This window comes from Anser anser (assembly GCF_964211835.1).
Source record: "Anser anser genome assembly, chromosome: 6".
Taxonomy (NCBI): Eukaryota; Metazoa; Chordata; class Aves; order Anseriformes; family Anatidae; genus Anser; species Anser anser.
This window is the reverse complement of record NC_139726.1, coordinates 12,816,064-12,841,835: the sequence shown is the minus strand read 5'-3', so window position 1 is coordinate 12,841,835 and position 25,772 is coordinate 12,816,064. Positions and strand designations below refer to the sequence as shown.

The 25,772-nt window shown below is 40.8% G+C and overlaps 1 protein-coding gene across 7 annotated transcripts in view; it reads left to right on the top strand.

Moving 5' to 3' along the window:
- Window positions 1-25,772, top strand: part of CNTNAP5 (contactin associated protein family member 5) — a 290,859-nt gene that overhangs the window by 5,518 nt on the left and 259,569 nt on the right. For 2 of the 7 annotated variants that reach the window (XM_083841973.1, XM_083841969.1), the window contains exon 1: window positions 19,069-19,504. The exons of 4 other annotated variants lie outside the window; for them this stretch is intronic. In XM_083841973.1, coding sequence (XP_083698099.1) covers window positions 19,216-19,504 — 289 coding nt within the window. In that variant the 5' untranslated portion in view covers window positions 19,069-19,215. Of the gene's footprint in view, window positions 1-19,067; window positions 19,505-25,772 lie in introns of those variants that run through there. One more of the 7 variants, XM_083841968.1, reaches the window with a different exon arrangement.

Here is a 25,772-nt window from a genome sequence, read left to right as displayed (position 1 = left end):
AACCTGTCATGCTTTCGTAAAACAAAGGCTTTTGCCAGGCTTTGCCACTGCTAGAACTCGGGCAAGTTGTTCTGGCCCTGTGGCATTCACTTTTTTTTTTTTAAGACCACTGCTGTCTTACTGATATGACGGCCACATGCATCATGCCTGTGGGATGGGGTCCTCGCTGGACGCATCTCTTCTGGGTATACACAGAAAGGAAAGGTGTAAAAGAGAAAGGAAGAGGTAGATTTGCACGGACACTTTCTGCTGTCAGTAAAATGTCTTTAAGAGATATGGAGTGCTGTGTTCTCTGCTAACTAAACTCCTAACTCGAACCAAGGGAAGAGAATTGTGTAATCCTGATGTAATAAAGCTTTAAAATTACAGGCAGTTCTTGAAGGTTTTGAATGCATCACTTGGTAAAGCAGAAAGATCAGCAGACCTATTAGAAAGTCTCTATAGCATCAGGGGAAAAAAAAAATGTTTTTTTTGTATGTGTTGCTGGGCTGATAATTGATAACTAATTTCCTTGTATTAATTTTCTCTACGAATTTTCTAATTGTCCTGTGCAGTGCAGATTCTTGTGGGCTGATAATGCCATCTGTTCTCTAGATCAGCACAACTGATGATGTTTTAAATGATGAAAACAATGTAATATGGAATTGGAGGGAGAGGGGGGAATGCCAAAACATTGGTTTATTTTTTTAATTACCCACTCTAAGCAGTTAAAAAAATTAGGGAGTTTATCATGTAGTGATATAAATCTCCTTCTATATAGATACGCTCCAAAAGAAAGGAAAGTAACTTAGTAAAAGAGAAAGCATGAATCCATTTGTAAATGTCAGAAGGATCATGACTGATCTGTATACCAGGAGAGGAAAAAATGTTTTTCTGGCAGAGGTTTTTCCTCTGCATAATACTAGCTCTTCTTCTACGTTATTACAAACATATGCTGAAACTGAGATAACTCGGTCCATTTTCTACAGAATTTTGTGCTTAGAGTTTATTGAAACAGGAACTGAATAAAACAGTGGAAGTTTGTGTGAAGCTACCCCACTATTGAAAATACTAACCAGGTATTAGAGTACTGGCTGGTTTACTTATTGTTGCATGTTGTAACCTGTGAATTAAAACCCCACAGAACTGACTTCTTGAATGTACAGTTGTAGTATTTCACCTGAAAATAAGATACAGAACTCAGAGACAGCGTTCTTGTAGGTAATGGTACCTTCTATTTTATGCAGTGTTTCTCTAACATAATGATGACCTCACTAGTGTTCAATCTTTCAGACTCCATTGCAGCCCCAGGGGCATGAACCTGCATGGGTACTGAATAATCAAAAATGTCAGAATTGTGCTCCAGACAGTGCAAGGGAATATAATGAGTTCGTGGACATGTGTAAGGAAAATATGTGTGTATATATATATTTTTTTCCATGACAGAAGTTGTCTGTGGAAATGATTTTGGAAAAGAAATGCTTGTTCCACTCTTTTTCGGGGACCATCTATTTGGAAACTATTTCCTGGATGAGAGAGGGCTTTAGTTTTAGGAAGACGTCAATAAGTGATTTGCATGGCAAAAGTGATGCCAGCACCTTAGCCTCCTTCTGTGTTAGTTCTGCCTTTGTCCTAGGTAGGTGCTAAATCAGAGAGGAGTCAGGCTTGGATTGAGAGCACAGTGCAGCAGCGTTGGGGGTTGGTGGAAGCATCTAGGGAACCAGGGTACAAATGGGTTTACCCTTTGCTCCCGTCTAATTGAAACTGGCCTTGGGTAACAAGCTCAATGGCTTCTGTTTCATCATGAATGATGATTACCTAAGTAAATACACTTGCAGCATCATTCATCAGCATCACTGTAATTCAAGATCTGGCTTTCTGCTCTGGGATTGTGTTGGTGTGCTTGTATTGGGCCAGGGAAGCCCAGACTCCTGACCACACAGACCAGCTTGCCAATGAGTTGGATGTAGGTGCTGGAGGTTTTCTGGGAAGAGTTTCTGTGGTTCCCTCTTGTCATAGTTAACATCAGCCATATCACACCAGTGGTTAGTTTATAATGTGCCAGCAGTATTTCTGTGCTGGACAATGCGACTCCAAAGCTGAGGCTAAGGGGTATTCTTATGAGCATCACTAATATATGGATTCTTAATAACAATAACGAGGAAAAGCTAACTTTGTAATTGCTCATTTAGTGCCATTCTCAACTCTAAAAGGTTTTTGGTGGCTTGTGTTAATGCACTCTTTTCCAAACCATTAACTGCTTGGGATCCATGTGATCCTTATGGGATAAGAGAGCATCAAACTGCAGTGGGACAGACCGGACTCCTTTCAGTCTAGTGCTCAGAAGATGCTCAGTAACACCCACAGCAGTGGAAACTGCATAGAGTAACTATGGTATAATTCTGGGGAACGCTTCCCTTTTGACATTGAGTCTAGCACAGAGTCCCAGAGCATGAAACAGAACTGTATGCAATGCTAACCATTGCGGCACAGTAGGAATTGGACTGGAAAGCAAGTAAATGTATTTCATTCTGTTTTACTCTGTGTATTGAGAAGGATTGAGTGTTGGGCTTGGCAATTCTGGAGCATAATATTTTTTTCTAGAAGTATTCAGTGCACTGTGTTGCCAATATAGTAGTAAATAATAATAATAATTTTCAAATGGGCAAAATCCTTCCTTTGTTCCCAGCTGGGCAATAAGGAGTTGCTAAACATTGTACTGCTTGGATAACAACTTGCAAGATCCATTTACTTCTGTGAATGGTGAGGCATTGTTCCTCGATGACTGGTTCTTCACTGACAGCTCATCAGCAGTCCAGGAACAGAGACAAATGCCTTGTGATCTCTGTCACCAGTGACATAGCTGTAGTCATTCCCATGTTAGTTCAATGATGGCTCTATATGTTTGGACATAAATTGCCCCCACTTCTGGTATGGATGCTGCAAGCCATTGCTCTCTGTCCTCTTTCTAGGTCATAAAAAAACCCACTGAAAGTTAACAAAGCCATTTTCTTCCTCCTCTCTATGCAAATTTGTCAGTAGAGCGGCAGGGGAAAATGGTATTTTGTTACTGGAGATTATCTGGCGTGTCCGTAAAACTATGCATACGGAAAGTAGCAGGAGAGACTGTTTGTAGGGAGAGAGGGGAGGTCCAAGGGATCTTCTCCCAGTTTGTCCATTACTACTGGCAGCTTCCTAATGCACTCAAGGAAGAGGTCTAAATTAATGGTCCAAGTGAGCCATTGGTGAACGGTTAAGAGTAACACATGCATTTATAGTAATCAGGATTGATTTATGAATAGGACAAAAGGGACTAAATATGCCATGAAAATGAGTGTTGAAGATTCCCCACTCCAATGAATAATTTATCTTCTAGTACCCATGAAAACAAAAACTGTGCACATAAGAACCCATTAGAAAAGTTAATCCCACAAATGGCTGAACACGGACAGAAACAGCTTTTGTTTTAAAAGGTAGATTTACTCAAATCTTCTCTAATTTGATTTGCCAGTGGGGTATAATTTAAGTCAAACAAGTTAGCAGCATTACTTGCTATATGAAGATATAAATATTTAATAGGTGATGAGAAATGTCTGCCCCAGAGGATAACAAGCTAAGGAGCACTCATTCTCCACAGTCCTAAAGGCAAAGGGTATGCTAAAACCAACAGAAATAGCAAGCAAAATGGAGAGGGAGCTTCTCTTCCCAGGACGTGGTCCTCTGAAGCTGGCCTTAAGGGCACCTGTATTGCCTCTGCTATTCTACATAATCCCAGGAAAACTCTCTCTACAAGTAATGATAGTGTTCTTTTAGTGCCTATAAATGTCATGGTCTTTCTATGGTCTCTGTATGTCTGCAGATGTTCACAGTGAACCTCTCCTAGCCAGAGCACCTCCTCTGGGGCGTGTAGGATGCTGCATCCTCAATTCCTTGGGTTGAGTGTTTGTGTCAACACTAAACAGAGCATCATAGACAGGGTAGACGAGAGACACTACAGAGTGCCTTTGGATATCTTCCTGTCTGCCCTGAAAAATTCAGGGGGGTCAGTTTGTGTGGTTTTGTTTTTGATACAAAATTTACAATAATAGTTTGCTTTTTAATTTTAGACGAAGAACCTCCTTCAGCAACTCCTAGCAAAATTAAACAGCTATGGCATTTTTCATAGACTGTTTGTTTGGAAAAGAAAATGAAAATTTGATGAATTTCAATCAGAAGTAGCTTGCAGCATTCATATATTTATAGATTATCAAATTCTCTTTTCCCATCTCTGCTTCTTAAGTGCAGAGCTCATCTTATATGTAATATTAATTCTCATTATTCTTGGACAATTATTCACGGGTTTCTTTCACCGACTTAGTTCATCTAGGACCTGGTCTAAACAAAAAAGAATGACTCTTAAATTTCAGATCTACTTTTCCTCAGAAGCCAGTTCCTCCAGTATGTAAATCCTTGTTATTGTTCTCCTGTGAAGCTTATTTTTCTTAAAACCTGTCTGGCAATATATGCAATACTAAATGTGTTTACACCTGTCAGTTGAAAGAACTATTAATTTTCCTGGTGACTGCTGCTCTTCTTGAGTACATCATCTGAAAGTGTATTGGCCCGCTCTTTTGTCAGATTCTGTGCCAGCCTTGTATCCAACTTACTGACAATATAATAAGTTAGTTGCATGCAATTTTGTATTCTTCTTTATATATGTATATAGTAAAATAATATATAATGAAATACTCAACGTGAGGACCCAGGAAACAGAACAACATTTAATAAAATAATATGTATATATAATACATTGTGCCCAGTGGTAGGATGAGAGGCAACAAGCGCAAACTGAAGCACAGGGAGTTCCAGCTGAATATGAGAGGGCACGTCTTTATTGTGATGGTGGCAGAGCACTGGAACAGGTACCTTCTCTAATGATATTCAAAACCCGCCTGGATGCCATCCTGCGCAATGTGCGCTAGGTGATCCTGTTTGGCAGGGGGTTTGGACTAGATGATCTTCAGAGGTCCCTTCCAACCTTGGCCATTCTGTGATAAATATAATGTATATTTATAATACATTTTATTATATAATTTTATATATTTCTTAAAAATCTATTTTACTGTTTTTCTGTTTCATGGGTCCTCTTGTTCTGCTGAGTTGAGCATTAGTTGCCATAGTACATGGGGTTACATTGTATAATGATTTTTGTATAAGCATTGCAGAAAGCACTTTCAGTGTCTGAAAAGCTGATAGTCTAAGGGTATTCTTGGTTCTCTTTCTTCCAGGCAGTTATGGGCTCATGTTGCCAGTGCTGCTGTATGGACACATGACAGTTTATTCCAACGTGGAAACCATATAGCTAGCTTTTTGTTAGGAACATTAGGTACATGATGTTGCTCATGACAGTGCACAAAAGTCTGCATAGATACTATTTTTAAAAAAAATCCCACATTTTTTCCCATCTTTACCTTCTTTCTCTGAAGAAATGCATCATGTTGGTCACTTTGATTGAGGCTCTACTGGCCTCAAATCCTGAGCATGGGCAAAGCCTTTACACTACAGGGAGCTTTTGAGAAATTTCTCTTGCTTTCTTGGCTCAGTTTCCTGGTGGAGATCTACTGTATGGTTTCTGTGCTCTAACAAAGTCACCAAGGAATTTGTTTGGCTTTGTCATTCAGCAGAAGCACATAGGCTGGAACCAGGGAGGAAAGGATGAACTGAATCAAGCTGAAAACTAGTATTGTCAGCCACATTCCCAAGTTCCAAATGTCCCTGAAATGACTGTTACATAAGACATTTTACCTATAACATTAGATTTGTTTGCAAATTATAAACTCTTGTCTTCTTGAAGCCTGCATCTGGTAGCTGGTACTGTTCCCTGGGGCCTCCTTCACAGAGGCTGTGCATCAGTCAAAGTAATCTTATTTACTGCACCATTATGAGTTTGGATTACAATCTCCTTTACACACCCACATTCATCAGTGGCTGTTTGCAAAAGCCCAGACTGTTTTTCAGACAACTGATGGAGATGTGCTTTTCATCTGTACTTTTGCTCAGGAGCTGCGGCTGGCTTTGTTGGGCAATGTCAATGAATATGAAAGAGGTTCCCTACTTTCCTTAGACCTCAGCAGAATACACAGGAAAAAAAAAATCTGCTCGCTACATCATAAATCATTTTCCACTTTAGCTTATAGAAGGAGGTATCAACCTCTGTGACTCATCCCATTTCACAACAAACACATGCTATTTCACTGGCTCTGACAGGCTTGATCCAAACCCCACCAATTCTGTCATTGGGTCTGGACTTCAATGGCTTCTGAGAATCAAATAAGGAAGTCCTGATTTGACGGTCTCCCTCTGATTACAAGCGGACAGTGAGTCAGAGCTATAACAGAACAGATTTTCCTCCTACCCTCTCTAACCTCCCTCCCCCCACACCCAAAGCCTTAGTAGCGTGTGATTTACAGTGCCTGTTTTTTGCAACTTCATCTAATTAGCACAGGCACTGAGGTCAGTATTCTAACACCTGACAGACTTTACAAGGCAACACCACAATTGCAAGTGCAATTATCGGTTCTTCTACTGCACTGAAAAATGTAGCATATGAAAATTAGCATAAAAATCCTAAATGTTAGGATGAAAGGGTGGGCGTTAGAGGAGAGGTACCATCTTCAAATTTGAAAAGCCTGGATTTGATGCTTGGTTTTTTTTTTTTAAAGTTTCCCTGGATATCATTATGTGATGTGTTTAATTGCTTTGAGCTTGAGTTTACCTGGTTTATCTCATTAGAGCTAAATGTGCATCTCTTAGTGTGTAATAGACTGCACCTACCAGCTGTTAGAGAAAGAGACCCTTATGCTAGGCAATGACATAATATAAGCAAAAATACTCTTAGTGCATTTCTTTTAAAATTACTTACAGTGCCCACAAATAATCACGTCTCTAAACCATTGTAATCTGTAGTTGCTCTCCCTGGTGACCTCCCTAGGGGTCTCTATGCAGCAACTTTTAGGATCTCCATGTAAACCTACAGTTACACAGTGCGAGAGCTGTGTGGTTGGCTGTGAGCCAGGGAAATAAAACTTTTTTTTCCTTTTTTGAGCACTGTGCCCTTCCAGTCACTTCTATGTGGCATATGGGTAGAGCTTGCTTGCTGCTTCTCCTAAACTATGATTATTTGGTGGAAATGGTGCATTCATGCGAAGTTAAAGAATAATAACTAGATAAATATGACTATAAAGTGCTGTCCTGAGGTAGCCGAAAGAAATGCACAAAAAAGAAGGTTATTCCCTTTTATTTCTTACATTAAGGGAAACTATAATCTTAGCTTAGATAGAATTTAGAACAAATCTATGAAGTCATGTTCAAGCTAAGCTTTGTAAATTTCAAGACAGGCACTTAATTCGGTATTCAGGCAAGGAGAAAAACAGTTCATAGCTGGAAATACCTGCTCTTCTCGTCCACAAGGTGCACTGAGAAGACTAATTGATTTAGACTCCTTCAGGATAGAAACAGGTTTTCTGTGTTTTTGGAAATGTGAAGCACAAGGTCTTCATCCTAGTGGGAGGATTTCTTGCTATCTGTGATAATAAAAGTGGAGCCTCCACTCTAAAGACTACAGAAGACGACGACATCTGTTTATTCTGCATATTTCAAAGTATGTTGCTGTCTGGTGTTGTCTTTGAGACAGCTAGTTTGGTGAGAACAGCCAGAGACAAGTGTACTAACCTGCAAACCATCAAGGAATGAAATTTTTTTTTTTGGAATAGCTCTTAACTAAGGGATAGTAAACTCGCTAAGGTAGTTTTGAATGTAGCAAAGTTCAGTTCTTCTTAGACAGCCATGATCTCTGTAGACCTGTGGATTTTCTTCAAGTAGGAAATAATGGTGATGGAAAAACCCTGTTCTTTCACCTGTCCTTAACCTACTTTTGAGAGTAAGTATATGGAAGAAGGTAGGAGCTGTTCTTCATACTCCAAAGCTTATTAATGTGTTAATAATTAAGCTCATTTATTTCATTGAGGCTATTTTTGTAGGAAACAGAGTACCAAAGAGAACATCTGAGACTAGTATTTTTAAAGCCAAATGCAACAATATCATCTTACTCTGTGATAGTTTTGTTAGAGAGATAAAAATTGTCTCCTGTAATATTCTTACATATACTGGCAAATAAGTCTTATCCTTTTACTTAGTGTAAGTATTATGAATAAACAGCACATAACACATAGCCTCATTTCATTCTCTGAAATGACCAAGAAGATCAAAGCAAAGAGAAACAGTCATCAGCTATGCAAATGAACAAGGCTTAGAGCAAATCTGCCTGTTAAGTCAGTAATTTGATGGGTTGTTTTTTTGATTAAGCTTCCCTGGGGGGAAGGAAAGATTTAATTAAAAAGAGATTCAAGGGGAATTCAGAATAATAAGTCATGTCTATTTTATCTCTGCCAGAGCCTTGGAAAGTTGGTGGCTGATGATGGAACAGGTTGAGGTGCAAAGAAGGAAGGGCAAATTGGACCACTTCCTTCATGAGTTTGGACCTTCCCATCTGCACTACCTACAGCTTTCAGTCTTCCCCTCCTGATAGCAGCAGAGTTAACAAAGGCTGTTCTTTCCTGCTGCTCTTTCCCGACTTTGTACTTCATTTATTTTCATGGCTAGAGCAATTTCAGTAACACCAACTTGTTTAAGACCTCAGATTTGGCAGCCTACAACATCAAGCTACTTAAGCGTTCAGGTATCATTTCAGCCAGATTAAAAGCTGAGTCCCTCAAATATTGAAACTCTAGTAGAATCAAGTGTCTATTACATATCTAAGGTAATAGAAAAGACCTTTCTGAATGCAGAAGAGCGCTGGCATTTTACAGGTCACTAAAGTATTTGTTTCAGTTGATGTTGTCTAGAAATGGCAGAATACTTTTCTGTAAGGTTGTTGATCAGGTTTGATGAAAGAAGCAAGAAAGCCAGAGAGCACTTCTAGTGTTGTTTCTAAGGATCTTTGGGGAAATTATCATTATTTTTCAGGTCACATTATGTTTCTATTCCTGGCACTCTGTTTATTTAACATTTAAATATCTGCCTTTGTAGCTTCAAAAAGCAAATGGCTGCAGAATCTCATTAGTACTACTGAAGTTTGGTTTTACAGTATAAACATGTTTCAGTTGAGTCCAGTGAATATAATTCTTAGTGTATCATTTAGAAATGTGATAGTGCACTCGAGCAATAGTAAACAGGATGAACTGAAATGAGTGCTCTGTATGATCACTGAAATAAAAAATGCCAGTAAATAGTATCAGAACACAATGATTTAACTGGAAGAGCATTTTTATTAACTTCTTATAGACTCTGAATATTAAAATACATATAGAGCTGATGAAAATAAATTTGTTCTTCCCCTTCTTTTAGAGGAATTTATTTTTTTTTCTATTATCTACATAGTTGTTCCTCTACCTTGAAATCAAATAAATAATGCTCAGGCCTGCCAATGAGATACCAAATCCTCAAAATGCATTTCTCCTGAATTCTGCTTACTGGTCAGTTCACAATTTCCTATGGTAAATGTGACGTTTGAAATCTGATTTTTGAATAGGTATATCCAGATTTTTCTACAAACTTGTGTGAGAATTTACCTATGCATGACATATTTTAAAAGTAAGGTTGTATGTGTGTTACTTCAGTCCTTTGTTCAGAGCAGGATAATATTTTAGACAGTGCTTTTACAGAATCCCATTTCTTTATAATTATTAAAATAAAACAAAAAAAATGAGGTGGTGGAATCAAACAGTTCCCTGATTAAATTCATTTCCATTTTGATATTTTATTATTGCTTTCATTATACTCTTTTCTTTTGGGGAGTCACTTTCTAATCCTGAGTAGCTTCAATATTCTGTTTAATAAGACAATTATAAATCTTTTTTTTTTCTTGAGGATTAGTCATTAGGAATTTGACTCTTGCATGCAATCCATTTGGAGTATTTCTCTAATTGTGACTTTCTAATATTTCTCTCTTAATCACAGAATCATAGAATGGCTTGGGTTGGAAGGGACCTTAAAGATCATCTAGTTCCAAACCCCCTGCCATATGCAGGGATGCCACCCACTAGATCAGGTTTGCCAGTCTGGCCTTGAACACCTGCAGGGATGGGGTATCCACAACCTCTCTGGTCAACCTGTTACAGTGTCTCACCACCTTCTGACTGAAGAATTTCTTCCGAACAACTAATTTAAATCTCCCCTCTTTCAGTTTAAAACCATTCCCCCTTGTCCTATCATTATCTACACGAGTAAAGAGTCCCTCTCCATCCTTTTTATAAGAACCCTCTAAGTACTGAAAGGCCGCAATGAGGTCTCCCCAGAACCTTCTCTTCTCCAGGCTGAACATCCCCAGCTCTCTCAGCCTTTCTTCATAGGAGAGGTGCTCCATCCCTCTGATCAACTTTGTGGCCCTTCTCTGGACCCGCTCTAACAGCTCCACATCCTTCTTTTGCTGGGGGCTGCAAACCTGGGCAAAGTACTCCAAGTGGGGCCTCACAAGGGCAAAGTAGAGGGGGACAATCACCTCCCTTGACCCGATGGCCATGTCTCTCTTGATGCAGCCCAGGATATGGTTGGCCTCCTGGGCTGCAAGCACACGCTGCTGGCTCACGTTGAGCTTCTCATCCACCAGAACCCCCAAATCCCTCTCCACAGGGTTGCTCTCAATGAGTTCTTCTCCCAGTCTGTACTCATGCCTAGGATTGCCCCAGCTCAGGTGCAGCACCCTGCACTTGGACTTGTTGAACCTCATTCAGTTCATGTGGGCCCAGTTCTCAAGCTTATCCAGGTCCCTTTGGATGGCATCCCTTCCTTCTGTTGTATCAACTGCACCACTCAGCTTGGTGTCATCTGCAAACTTGCTGAGGATGCACTCAATCCCATCATCCATGCCATTGATGACAATATTGAAAGCACCGGTCCCAAGATGGACTCATGAGGGACACCGCTTGTCACCAGCCTCCATCTGGACATAGAACCATTTACCGCTACTCTCTGGATGTGTCCATCAAGCCAATTCCTTATCCACCAAATGGCCCACCCTTCACAACCATCTCTCTCCAATTTAGAAATCAGGATGTCATGTGGGACCATGTCAAAAGCCTTACAGAAGTCCAGGTAGATGATATCAGTTGGTCTTCCCTTGTCAACTGATGCAGTCACTCCATCGTAGAAGGCCACCAGATTGGTCAGGCATGATTTGCCCTTGGTGAAGCCATGTGGCTGTCTTGGATCACCTCCTGGTCTCGCATGTGCCTTTACATTGCTTCCAGGAAGATCTGTTCCATGATCTTGCCAGGCACGGAGGTGAGGCTCACCAGTCTGTAGTTCTCCAGGTCTTCCTTTCTACCCTTTTAAAAAATGTGAGTGATGTTTCCCTTTTTCCAGTCACCGGGTACTTTGACTGCCATGACTTTTCAAATATGATGGAGAGTGGCTTGGCAGCTAAATCAGCCAGTTTCCTCGGGAGCCTGGAATAGATGGTCACCAGGCCCCACAGACTTGTAGCTGTTCAGTTGCACCAGGAGGTCCCGAACCTGCTCTTCACTTATAGTGGGAGGGACTCTGTTCCCCCAGCCCCTGCCTAGAGGTTCAGGGACTCGAGAGATGTGGGAAGCCTGACTGCCAGTGAAGACTGAGGCAAAGAAGTTAAGTACCTCAGCCTTCTCCATGGCTGTTGTTACCAGCCCTCCATCTACATTTTTCAGAGGTGGTACGCTCTCCTTAGTTTTTCTTTTCTGGCCAATGTATCTGTAGAATCCCTTTTTGTTATTTTTTGCATCCCTCGCCAAGTTTAGCTCTGTCAGTGCCTTGGCTTTCCTGATCCCATCCCTGCATGTCTGGACAGCATTTCTATACTCTTCCTAGGGCACGTGGCCCTGTTTCTACTGCCTGTGCAGTTCCTTCTTTTGCCTAAGTTTGATGAGGAGGTCATTGCTCAGCCATAAGTTTCCTGCCTTCCCTGCTTGATTTATTGCACATGGAGATGGAGAGCTCCTGCGCTCTAAGAAGAATATCCGTAAAGAGTTGCCAGCTCTGATCAGATCCTCTGTCCCTAAGGACAGCGTCCCATGGGATCTCATCCACTAATTCTTTGAACTGTAAGTTTGCTCTTCTAAAGCTGAGGGTCCTGACTGCTCTTTGCCAGGTCCACATCCCTCAAGATCACAAACTCAACCAGGGCGCGGTCACTGCACCCCAGACTGCCTCCAGTCTTAACCTCTTTAATGAGGTCATCCACATTGGTGAGCAGAGGAGAAACGCTTCTCCTCTGGTTGGTTTGTCTAATACCTGGATGAGGAAGTTGTCCTCAATGCACTCCAGGAGTCTCCTGGATTGCTTACTGCCTGCTGTGTAGTTTTCCCAGCAGACATCCAGGTACTTGAAATCCCCCAGCAGGATGAGAGCCCATGAGCGTGAAGCTTCTTGAAGCTGGAGCAAGAAGGCTTCATCAAAAGGCTCCCTTTGTTCACGTGGCCTGTAGTAGACCCCAACCACAAGGTGCCCTTTATTGGTTGATGCTTAATTTTTACCCGCATGTTCTCCACCTGCTCATGGCTGTTTTTCAGGGGCAACTCTTCATAATCTATCCGCTTCTTAACACATAGGGCAACACCCCTACCCCTCCTTCCCTGCCTATCTCTCTGGTAAAGCTTGTAGCACTCCATTCCAGTGTTCCAGTTGTGTGATTCGTCCCACCACGTCTCCATGATAGCAATTAGATCATAGTTTTTCTAATTGCACCTTGGCTTCCAAATCCTCTTGCTTATTCCCCATGCTGCATGCATTGGTGTAGAGGCACTTCAGCTGGGCTATGGGCTGGATTACCTTTTTAGAGGAGTCATTCCCAATTCCTATGGGATGATTCACAGGTGTCTCCCCGTTGTTTTCTAGAGTACTAGCATCCACCGGTTCTTTTGCATCTCTTACTGGTACATCCCCTTCCTCCACCAAGTCTAGTTTAAAGCCCTACTAATGAGTCCAGCCAGCTTGCTGCCCAGACACTCTTGCCCCACTTTGTCAGGTGTGCCCCACCTGGTGTCAGCATTCCTGGTCTCTCAGAAAAATGCCCGAGATTGTAGAACCAAAACCCTGAGCATGGCACCAGCTACACAGCCAATCATTCACCTCATTTGGATGTTGCCTCCTCCTTGGGTGCCAGTCTCCAACTGGGAGGATTGAGGAGAACCCTACTTGTGCTCCCAATCTCAACATCTTTCCAAGGGACATAAAGTCCCTTTTGATGTTTTGTAGTTTCCTTGTTGTAACCTCATTTGTCCTTACATGAAAGAGTAGTAACTGGGGGTAGTCATGTGGTCTAACCAAGTTTGGTAACCTCTTTGTGGTGTTGCGAATGCAGGCCCCAGGCAGGCAACAAACTTCTCAAGAGAGAGTGTCTGGGTGGCAAAGGAGTGCTTCAGTGCCTCCTGGAGAGGAATCTCCAGTTACCAACAGCCTTCATGTTTTTTTTCTTTTTTTTTTTTTTTTTGTGGCACCAGTTCTTATATGTGTGGTTTGCTGGTCCACCTTTATACTGTTGCTCTTTCCTGAGGCTTGACCATTACCGTTGTTGTTGTTATCCTCTCATTTTTTGAGACTCAGAGCATCATATCTATTGCATAGGGACACTGTGGGGGCACGGGGGAAGATTCCTCCTTCTACTCCGAGCAGAGACGAGGGTTCAGCTTCCCTTGTCTTGTGAGTCCATCACCTGTGACAATTCAAGGTCGGAGGCTCCCTTACCGCTCCCTTACCACTCCCTTGTGAGGACTTAAGGCAGGGCTGTTGCTCAGCCTGTGCCAGCGCTTGATACAATGCATCAATCTCTCACTCAAGATTCCTGGATGCTTCGCAGCCTGTTGAGCTCCTCTCGCAAGACAGCAACTTGCTCAAAAAGCTCATCCACTTGCACCCACAACACCCAATTCTGCCTTTGGGCCCTAGGGCACCTTCCAGATTCTAGAGTTCCCCACAGCCGGGGGTCTGGGAAGCTATTTCGGTCCTCAGGGGCTCTGTCTGCCTGTAGGCATCTGCTATGGGTGGTCCTGGCCCCTTCGTCTAGGTTTTGGTCTCAGCCTGGCACGTGCGGCGGGCGGACGCCATTTTTACTTCAGTATCAGCCTGCTCATCGTCACTACAGGGACAGAGGGGCCACCTCCCGCCCTTCTAGACACGCTGCCACGCCACGGCCTGCTCGCCGCGCTGCGGGCCGCTTGTGCTCTCTGGGGGCCGCTTTTGTACGTGAGGGGGGAACGGCCGCCGCTCCCGGCTCCGCCCCAGCCCCGTCAGCCGGTCCCGCGAGGCCTGCGGGCTGCCTCGACGCGGGAAACGCTTCGCACGTCGCGTTTCCCTGCCCCCCTGCCCTACAGTCGATCGCCTCAGCTAGCCAGTGGTGGCTAGTAAGGCCCTCATGCTTTGCAATACCAGGGAAAAGACATTGTGGTTAGCTAAGGGAATCTGCTTTGATTAAACTCTCCCCGTTCCGCCACACAATTCATACATAGGGCGTTTTCTGGGGTGTGAGGGGCAGATTCTTTGTACATATTATGCCCTATTTTAAGAATACCAAAGAAATTGTGTAGGAAAGCACAGGCTCAATGTTTATTTCATCTTGCTTCATAGTTAACCTTACAACTTCTGACCAGAAAAAGCAGGGTGCTCTTAAGAGGTCTCAGAGGAAAGATCAGATCCAGAAGGACCTTTGTGCAGGGCATGGGCTCTGATACATCTCTGCCTTCCCTGCTGCCATTTAGTCCATTCTCTCTCAGTTTTCAATTTGTCTTAAGGCCCACTAGTTCTGTTGCTGATGTTCAGCCCTCTGATTCAATGACTGATCCTTAAGTTAAATGGTGAACTGCTTTTCCTCCCATAATCCCTTTAATTCTCATCACTTTTTAGGTGCACTAACATTGTGCACTGTGTCCTTCAGGCTTACCACAATAGGCTCCCTGAAGTTCAGCCTGAGGCTGAATCTTGTTACCTCAAGAGTAAATACTGTTTTCAGCCTCCCCGTGTTGTGCTGAGAGATACGGTCCTGCCCCCCTAGTATCAGAGGTAGTTGATAAGATGGGAGGTGTTGATTTATGGTGAAGTCTACATAAAGGAGAAAGAAGTGATCTGAGCATCTTTTGATATAACAATAATAATGAAAACCACCAGCAATACTACTTACTTCAGGAAAATCCCCTTCCAAACAAAGAGTCACAACCTCTATTTAGAAGAAGGAAAATATACAGTTTTATCTGAAACTGCAGATCAGGTTTGCTTATCTTCAGGCTAAATGAGCAGCTCTGAGTGAGGAAGCAGAGTCTGCTTTATCTGCTTCAATCTAGCACCCATCTACTATATCCATCGCTTATCTGGCTATGGAAAGTCCTTTCTTCTAAGCCATGAGGTCCAAAATCCTGTAAAACCTGATGTTCAAAGTTAATTTGCCTTCAAGTGCCTTTGTATTTGCTCAACGGTATACACATATGTGAGTGTGTGACTGTGTGTGTATATATATGCATAAAGAATATATAATGATATATATACTTGTACATATTTATGAAGTGTAGGTAATTACTTATGTGGTAGCTTTCAGGTGCTTGTGTTCCAAAAAAAAAAAAAAAAGTACAAAGCTAATAGAATACAATGTGCTTCTCTGGAGACAGGAGAGTTTCTTTATGTCTCTTCTACTGCTTCTTTATGAAGCAGAGCCTGGGCCTTTCTGTGGGACTTGCTACATGTAGTATCTCATATGAAAATAAATTCAGATGCTGGGTTTTAAATTCATGGGATTAGAATGTTGTAAAAGATTTTGCAGTTAAATCTAAGACATGAATTAGCTATCTACGTTTTTTTTTTCTGTCTGTGAAAAATATATGGTTGTCTTATGTGGTAACAGATTTTAAATTACTGCATTTAGAGTGCCAGCTGGACAACGACACGATTAAGAAAAAAAGATTGCTGGTGTGGCCTTGATCAAATTACCAAGTTGCTCTATGCCCCACTTCCTTTTGGAACTTCCTGCATGGTTTTTAGAAGTAAGGGGAGTAAAGGTAGTGCTTTAATCACATTTCCGCGCGCGCACACACACATACACACTCCTTAAAATGCTGACTCAGTCAAGCCACACAAGATTTGTCAGGGAATATTTTAACATAATATAAAAGTTATTAATGCTATTGAACTAATATTTTCATGTTTCCTATTCTAATGATCTGAATGAAAATCTTATTTTGCAAACTTTTTTTTATTATTTCAATTCGTATTGTTTTAGAGTGGAGTGGGAGGAGAACAGATGGACAACAAACACATGTTCAAGATTAAAATTTTCACAAGATAGAATTTTCACATGGCCTTTTGGATCTCCTTAAAAGTAACCTGATTCTTTTATACAATATGCAGCTTTTTTTTTTCTTTTTTAAAGGAGGCTTCTTTTTTTCTTTTTAATGCAAAATAGTAGTGTAAACATGAGTATATGAATCAGATTTCTGCTAATGGAGCATGTTTATAAATATGTAATTGTCTATAATACAGTCAAGGTTTATTATTAAGGAAAATGAACAGACAGAAAAATTCAAAAATTCACATTTTTTCCTGTCTGCACGATGAGAAAGTAGTTGCTACACTGGAACAGTGAAAATACAATATAAAACCAGCAGACTTGCATGAATATTCATAAGCACACACATGCCTACATCAACACATTGACACACTGTGCCTCAAAGAACAAGCAAGAGCCTCGAACCAACACTTCAGAGACACTGTGCCAGAGCCCTTCCTTGTGCTATACCCGTATACATATTGGTTGTAAATATCCTATGGCTTACTTTGCTTGTTCTTGTTGGCAAACACAGGGCTAAAGTGAAATGATCCGCAACTACCCTCATGTCTCTCTCATGCTTGCTTTTCTGCCTTTATACAGTATCTTATTTTTCATCCCTAATCTCATTGCCTTGCATTCTCTACAGGGAGCTGCACAAGAATCCTCTGCCAATAAGAGAAATCATCTTGCATTATTTTGATTTTTGAGTGTAGTGTCTTCTCCAGTGGTTTGTGTGCATGTGTGTCATCATAGTACCACAGTATGAATTGGGGAATACTTCTCAATTGGTATCAGTAATGTTACTGCCATAATCTCTCCCCCTGGTTGTTTCCAGTTCTGTATTGTGTGTCTTGGCAGATTGACCATGCAAGGGATGACTCAAAGTGTGATATTTGGCCAGTGATGGCTTCTTTCGTTGCATTTCTGACAAGGAGAAAACAGCATGGTGGTAGGATTTCCAGAACTTTTCTTCTGCTAAGTGAGCTGGCCAAACAGAAATCACGGAGTATCTCAACTGTTTGCCATTTGAATTACAGAAGTGAACTGGTATGAATATTTTTCCCCATATCCTATTTAAGCTCTGTCTTTAGTATTTTAGCATGAAACTCAAACTAAAACTTCAATAGCTCTTGAGGTCTGGGGGGGGAAGAAAAAAAAAAAAAGAGAGATTAACAGATAATTAATGTTAGAATAAAGCGTGCAGAGCTGTAGGTCCAGGAGATGTTACTGTGGAGATAGGTCCTAACTTCAGACTCTGTGGCTGGAGCTTGTTACCCACAGCATGAGGACTCCCAGAGCAATATTCACCCCATTAAAGAACTGAGGAGGATGAAGGTTGCATGTAAATGTTGCTTGAAAACAAAATGTGAATTTCTGATGACTTCTTGACGATAACTATTTCAGGCAGAGGTAAATGGAGATGTGAAAGAGGGGGGAGAGGTGGCTTAAAACCCACTTTTTCCCTTTCATAGGGACATAGACTCCAAAAGCCATTAACAGAGGGAATATATGCAGAGAAAAAGCTGCAGAGCAGTAATTATTTCTGCAATGCACAGAGTCCCACTGGAGAAATAGGTTAGGCATGTCTTGACGTATTTTTATATGCAAAGGTTTGATAGAATGGAATGAAAAGTTTTGTTACTGAGAAATGAGTTTGATTGTTAATAAAAAGAAGACTTTTCATTTAGTTTTATTTTTAGTTCAAAGAGCCAAACAGTTAGGCTTTCTCTTCTCCCTCCCTTTATTTCCTTGCTTTCCCTCCCTTCACTTTTTCATTTCTTATATTTGTAATTTTCTTAAAGCTGGAGTAGTTTAAAAAGAAAAAAAGTCCCTCCATTTAGAGGGAGAGAAATAGAGAAGCAGGAAGGAAAGACTTGATTATTGTTCTTCACTTCAAAACCTGTTTCAATTTTTAAAATAAAAATGAAAATTTCAATTCAAATGGAAATGTACCATTCAAAAACTTGGGGAAAGAAGCATTTTTTTTTTCTTCTCCTCCTCTATTCTTTAACATTTATTTTACTTTCTCTGTAATGCATATCATGCTAGGAGTCTCTGCCACTTAGCCTGCTAATAGCCATGGACTTGAGCCCCTTTTATCAGACAGTGGATTCAGTCTTGTATCAGCAAAGTGACTGGAAATTTGTCAGCATCATTTTAGCATGCTGGCTTGATCAGGTGATGCTATAGAGATTCCTTTTGCTTCTCAGCATTATCTTTCATGTCTTGCAATTTGTGCTATTCATACAAATTGCTTCCAACAATGGTATTCAAAGCCAAATTTAAACATACCACTAAACTATGAGAACAGAGAACATAACAAGCTACAATGAAATCCAAGAACTATTGGATCATGTGATCACCTCCAGCTTAGAAATACCTAATGAATGGTAAATGCATTTCAGTTCAGCTAAATGTTGAATAATGAGCCCAGAAACAATGATGAAAGAAAGCTGATCTGATGAAGGGGTGGTAGCACAGTAAGTGAGGAGTAAATGTGGGAGTTATTAAAGGCATGTCTCCTAAAACTTTGGAGCAACGATTGAGGCTTGCTGCAAAGTAATAACTTAGGCAAAAGAAATATGCAGCCAGAAGAACACAAACCACAGGATAGAAGATGTTTACTTGTACTTCTGTTGTGGTGAACTGAGACAAATTCCATTTGTAAACTGAAAAAATAACCTAAGTGTGCAGCACAGGTTAGCTCACATTTTACCTCACTGAATTTTATTATTACCTCACTGATAATGATTTATCTAAATCATTAGGGAGAAGGGGAGCTGTCAATCAGCATAATGAACAGTTACAACACTTTCCTTGGGAGGGAGAGTAGGATCATCATAAACTGGGGGCTAAGTGGGTCTCCAGGTAGCTCATAACCCTCCAATTAGTACAACTTATGTGCACTGCTTGATATGGAACAGTGTGGGTTGCTGCTCAGTCTCCCGCTGTTGCTCCCAGCTCAATTTGGGTACTATTCCACTTACCCCCTTTTTCCAATTAAGTGGTGTGGGCAACACCTGTGTTTCCCATCTTCAGAGCCTGGCTCTCTCCCAATAGGGATTTTCCTTTCCTGCCACCCAGAGCCTGTTAATCTCCTCCCAGCACTGATAAACAGAGGCATGCGTCCAGGTAGGGAAGTGCTTCCGGATCCAAACGCTAAAGGACAGCTCTCCCTTCCAGCATATGAGAAGCCTCCAGCAGGTTAGAGACTGGTCTATCACTTGTCGTACAGCAGGCTAGAAAAGCTGCGGGGAAAGGGTAATTAGCTTCCCTGCCTGATGACAAGTTAAAAAATTGTTTTGGGCAATGTTCATATTGAGATGGTTTAATTAATGCACTTGCTTCAGTTTCATTGAAATGGTCTGGCTCCCAACATACCGTATCATATTCTGTTCTCTGAATATGGATTCCATTTCTGTCCCCATTTCTTATTTTCTCCTTTCTCTTCCTTTCTCCCCACACCGGGGAAAAATAAGAAACTTATGAGTCAGTGGAACATTTTGATGTTTCCATCTGGGATGAGCTGTAGTCAATTTTTAAAAATATTTCATTGTTCAAATAGGAGCTTTTTTCCTTAGGTTCTTTCTAAACAAAATTTAATTAAAACTAGTATTTCTGTGAAAGGCTTTGATTACTAAACGGCCAGTGGAAACATTTTCCACGGGTAAAGAAATTTTTGACTAGCTTTAGATGCTTTCGTTACAGCTTTCTTCACTGAAGCATTTTCAGTTAGACAAAGTCTTTTCAGTTGTGGTAAAAGTCAGACGTGTCACCACAACTGCATGTGGTCTGCGCTGCTGAACACTGCACAGTTGAGAGCAATTCAGCAGATGCAAAGTACAAACATATCAACACTTGACATTCGTTGTTGTTTTTTCCTGTGTCTGCACAGAATACCTGCTCACAGGATCAGACCATGTGTGCTGATTCTCAGAGATTCAATCTCAAGAATACAGTGAAGGAGAATGAAGATTGGAAATTATAAGCACTGGGAGTTGATGAGGCAGTCTGAATTGTATTGGAAATGGTAGCAGGGAGGGCATAGGCAAAGAAAGGAGCATATTTGGGCAGAAAATAAATAAAAAACACACCGTGAGATTCAATGTTTGCTGTGTTTCTCTTTTTCCCTACCTCTGTTTCTGTGATACGTCTCAGAAAATTCTTCATGTAAAAACCCATTTGCTATAACGTGTGATTAATGTTCCTTCAGCCTTTCTTTCTCTGAGAAATGTGTGCATCTCCTTTCAGTCTTTTAGAGGCTTCAACATACCTTAAGTGAAGTAACATGCTCTTGGCAAGGGTTAAACAGACACCAGCAGAGTAGCACTCAGTTTGTTAACCCCGATGGGCTTCATAAGTACTTTCCTTAGAAGCCTTAAATTGAGAGAAAACCAGCTCTGTATTAGTGATCTTTTCCTTCCCTTTCTTTCACTGCAGTCTCTTGCTTGTCTTGTAAGTGAATGAACTGTGAGCAAGAAAACTGTCCACCTAAAATATAATTTGCTCTGCATGGTGCTGAATGAATAATTTATTGAGCTAACTGTTTGAGTACAGCATATCTAAGCACTTGATCAGATATCCTTGACTGCTTGCACGGGTGACAGGGAAAGCCGAATGAACTTTATACCATCGCAAAGGCTGATAGAAAAAACTAAAAGTAGTGAAACTGTTAGACCTTCTATCTCTGTGTAGTCTCTCATGTGAGCCAGGGTGCAGAGAAAATGACAATACTTGGCAAAAAAATTCAATCAATCTTCCAGTAACTTCATTTCAACCTTTTTTTTTTTTTTTTTTTTTAATTTTTGGTGTCTGTTAAATAGAACACTGCTCTCTGTGTGTGGAATTGCAGGTAGTTATTGAACAAATTAAAAAAAAATTGCGGAAACTTCTGACGTTATTTGATGTGTTATATTTATCAGTGCAGGGACAGCGTTTGTGTCAGTGATGCTGTGTATACTAAAATGCATGGCGCATAAAAATTATTGATCCTTTCAAGAAGCCCAAATGATTTTTACCTTAGCCTCAGGCTCTATTAGCAATGTGGAAAATTGAAAAGGGCTCTCAAGAAAAAACTAGCATGAGATTGAAACTGCAACTGAAGACCTGTCAAGTGGAGAGATACTTATGAATTATAATGAGCATGATCTAAAGATGACATTATCCTTTAGCAGCTTGGTTAAATCTTCCCTCCTATCATATGAATCACAAAGTCCCTTAGAACAGACAAATGCAACTGGTTTTGGGAAATGTATTTAGAAGGGGTGCACATCAACTGCAGAAGGACTTAGGGTACAATGGGCAGCAGGGATAGGGCTGGAAGTGTGCCAAAGGAAAGCCCTAAATGATAAGGCTGGCACAGGGGTCCAAGCTGGCGTCAGCAGAAATTCTCTCATATGGCTGCAGAAAGATCCTTCTTTTTTTTTTTTTTTTTACCCTCATACTTGTTTTTTATGTAGGCTGGGTGTTGCCTCTAAAACATTGCAGGACATTTCACTTCACCCATAAATTCATATCCCTTTAGGCATCAAACGCTCATTCATATTTTTGATGGAGAAGGGACCGTTTCAGACATTGTCTGGCTTTGGTTGTGTATTGAGGTCTGTGTTGCATGTGATCTGGGGTGAAAAGAGAGTTTCCCAAATACCTTCCACAGAGAGGCACGTTAACAGATATGTTGGTAATCACTAGCAATAATAGGAAGAAAAGAATACTATTAAGGACTGGAGCTGAAGGCCACATTTGGTCCACTGGCCACTGCCTCCATGAACTGGCCTTAAACACCTCTCAACAGTATTTCAAGTCAAGGGAATTATGTTTTTTTATTATAATTTTATATAGATATTTTTCTGCATATTCAGCTCTTTCATATAACTTTTGCTTTCAAAAAAAAAAAAAAGGCAGATGCCTAGAAGGAATGCACTCATATTTGATCAAACGAGTAGATTTTTTTTTTAATTGCTCCCACGTTGGCAGAGTGGAGGAGAATTGCAGTGAACAGCAGGTTCAAAAGCACGTCGTGGATCAGAAGAATGATTCCATCAGACTTCCACCATGTACTTTGGTGCTACTAATACTGCTTTCTTGGACATCTTCCAGGTTATATCTGTTTAGGTCTTCTGCCAAAGGAAACTATTTGGTTTTACTGTTGTCAGCACTGTGAAGACCTCTGTGGATGCACAGTGGATTTTTCTCAGCTTTCATACATTTGAGAATATACAGCAAATTGCTGGCAACGAGTTATGCAAAGCCTGAGATGCCTAGCCCTTTCTGGTTTCTACTTCAAAATCAGTATGTGAGCAACCAATTAGAAAAAATCTTAACTTGCAAGGTCTCACGCAATCCATTGAGGCAAAATAAATCCAGAAAAAAGAGTAGCCTTTACAACCACTTCTCTGAATACATCGCAAATGCTGAGCCAGTCTTCTAGCAGAAAGAGTTTAATATCTCCTGGAGATATTTCCTCTGCCCATACCAATGCACACTTCTTTCAGGAGTAATACATGAACTCATGAAGCATCCATGTTTAGACAGGTATAAACTTAATTAATTGAAGCATGATTTATAAAAGCTTGCCGAAAGAGATGATATTACTAATTAAACTGGGATGCACTAGGATACATTACTCTAAAACAGTTTTATTTCACACCATTAAGTATCCCAGTCAAAAGTTCCCGTGATGACTGATTATAGCTGAGATTCCTGCATTGACTTTGCTTTTACGTGGCATAACAGGGTCTGACTACGTGTGTTTGCCTGGAGGTGAGACTGGGGAGAGGTTTTCTCTGTGCCTCATGTGGCTATTTGTCACTTACCTGCCAGATGGGGGCCAGTAGTCAATGCCACGCTGGAATCAAGCTGTCTGTTAGGGCTGCAGTCGGGTGCCCTGCCTGGCTCTGCCTTAGAGGGCACTGAACCTTGTAGCTGTCCCTGTATATATGAACAAAGGAGCCTAATGGTGCTCTTGGTGCACATACACAAATACAATTTATTATGAAAATATATATAATATATTATATTATTATTATATTATATTATAATATTATATAATATAATATTATATAATATAATATTATATTATATTATAATATAATATTTGGGTCTGAATTTTAGAATTGGTGTCCTAGTAGGCGTGAAGAATATGAATTGCTTACTTTTCTGCTTTGTTTGAAGAGGATCTTCAAGAAAAGGTTTTGTGTGTTTGTCTGACTAGTTAGATGTTTGGGTAACAGTATTCACTCTAGCCTGTTACAATATTGAGGAAATGTAGTTGAGAACTGCCATTTATCTCTTCGCCAATACTTAGATACTTTCTTTAAGGAACCTTTCTAGGTGGCTAAGATCATATAAGCACAACTCTTTTTTCTTTTAATTATCGTAATTATTTTTTAAATTAAAGGCAAAGTTCCCACAGACTTGATAACAACGTATGTGAGATAAAACCTTTCATTTTGTTGAACTAAGAAGCTACTCTTTAAATACTGCCTGCATTCAGCGTTTTGTCCCTCGCATTACTCTTCAACCCCTAGTGAGGAGTAAGTGCTGTTGCTCTAAAACACATTGTCACCTTTTCAGAGGGTAACAGGAAACCAATCACCTATTCAGAAAGCTCAGTAAAGCATCTTCCTTAGACGTTAAATTCTATATTAGGTTGTAATCTCAAGCTTGGGATGAAATGAGGTCTTCTTGCCAGGTTGCATCTTATCGCTTAGGAAGCCTTTATCAGGGTAAATGGATAGTGTTGTAATTACATTTCCAAAACCTTTCCCCAACAGAAAATTATTTTCCCCTGATTAAAAGCTGGTTCTCCTGATACATGCTTGGTGCTTGGAGCTAATTTTGAAACAGCTGCCAGCAGTTGTATCAATTCATCTTTTATTTTCAGGCCACTTTAAACCACGCTCATTTGTTAAGACGTTTTCAATTCTTACTGTGCTGCGTAAAAACAATGAAATTCTAAATCTTGGATGGATTTCATCCATTAGTTGTATGGATGATTTTCTCATGATCTGTAAAATGTGGCTTGACTGCACCGTTGAACACTACCTTGTTGTAATTCCCTTGTCCTGACTCTGTGCTGAGCCGGCTGGAGGGAAGGACAGGGACGAGCAGGTGGAGATTCTGCCGGCAAAGTACAATCATTTATCTGGAAATATCACAAGCCACCCACTAGAAGAGCAGTTATCAGGCACACAGGCATGCCCTGATGGGATGACAGACTTTTTCTAGGGACCCAGAGAAGACTGTGAAAAATTCTTTTTAATGTGGAGATTGCTGAAATTTTAGTTACATGCTGGAATGACAAAGTAGGCCTGAGGAAATAACCTGTCTGTTAAGGATGATGTGGAAACATGGGGAGATTTATTAGCCACTCTTTTTTTCACTACTTTAAAAAGTTATTTGTTGTAATTTATCTGCAAACAAACAGAAGTTTGTCAGGCTGGGAACCTTTTTGGGATTCCATAGGTGTTTCAGGGAGAAGAGGTGGGCACACTGCCAGGTCCACCTCCAGGCTCACCATGGTGGGATTGTGCTGAAGCAGCTTCACCAACGCTGTGTGTGGAGACTTTGACCTTGCATGGATCTCAAAGCCTCATGGGCCAGGGTCTTTGCACAGTTTTCTGTAATCCTCCTTTGAGTTCCTGCATGTTTCATCCTGCTGTTACATCTTTTCAGTAGTCAGGATTGAACTTCTGAAGACGGGCCCTGCCCTTGTCTGTAGAGACCAGCGCAGAGGGATAGAAATGCAAACGAAGGGCTAAAGGCACAGGGGTCTGGCCCTGGTGATGGCTGTCATGCTGCTCACCGGTAATTTCCTTGTGGGAAAGAGTGCATCACAAAAATCAGCATCAGCCGTTCCCCTAGGGACACCCTTGTCATCTCGTCTTCTCTGCCAAGGTGAAGCTTTCCTCTTTGCAGCTGCAGAAATTATTTCAAGAGAAAAACTTTCTTTTAAGCAGTTTTTCCATCAATAGGTGCTGACCATGCATACACCGAGGAATGCTCAAAGTAGTGCAAAGAATCCTTCCAGAATATATTCTGGGTTTTATTTTCATGTACATTTCTGAGTCTTTACCTCTACCCACACCTATTTTTCATTCACACATCTTCTATAGTATGAATATAAACAATACATTATGAATATTCATAATAACATGAACAGGTGTATTCAGACATACTGCACTACAAAAGAAGTTACATTGCTGTATAAACATATGGAAAAAATCATATTTAGCTTACAAATATAGCAAAAGAAAAAAGGTGAGGAAATAAAAAAAGCTCTGATAGACGAGCAGGAGCAGTTGTTCATATACCGATCTGGTAGACCAGCAGGTGCGTTCTGCTCTTTGTCCACAGAATCCTGTTAAATAAATGTACTTACCCATTGGTTATGATCAGTTCTTTGATGCTATTTTGTGCCCTCCTGCTATTGCTTGCTCAAATGATTATGAATCAACAGTTTATAATATAC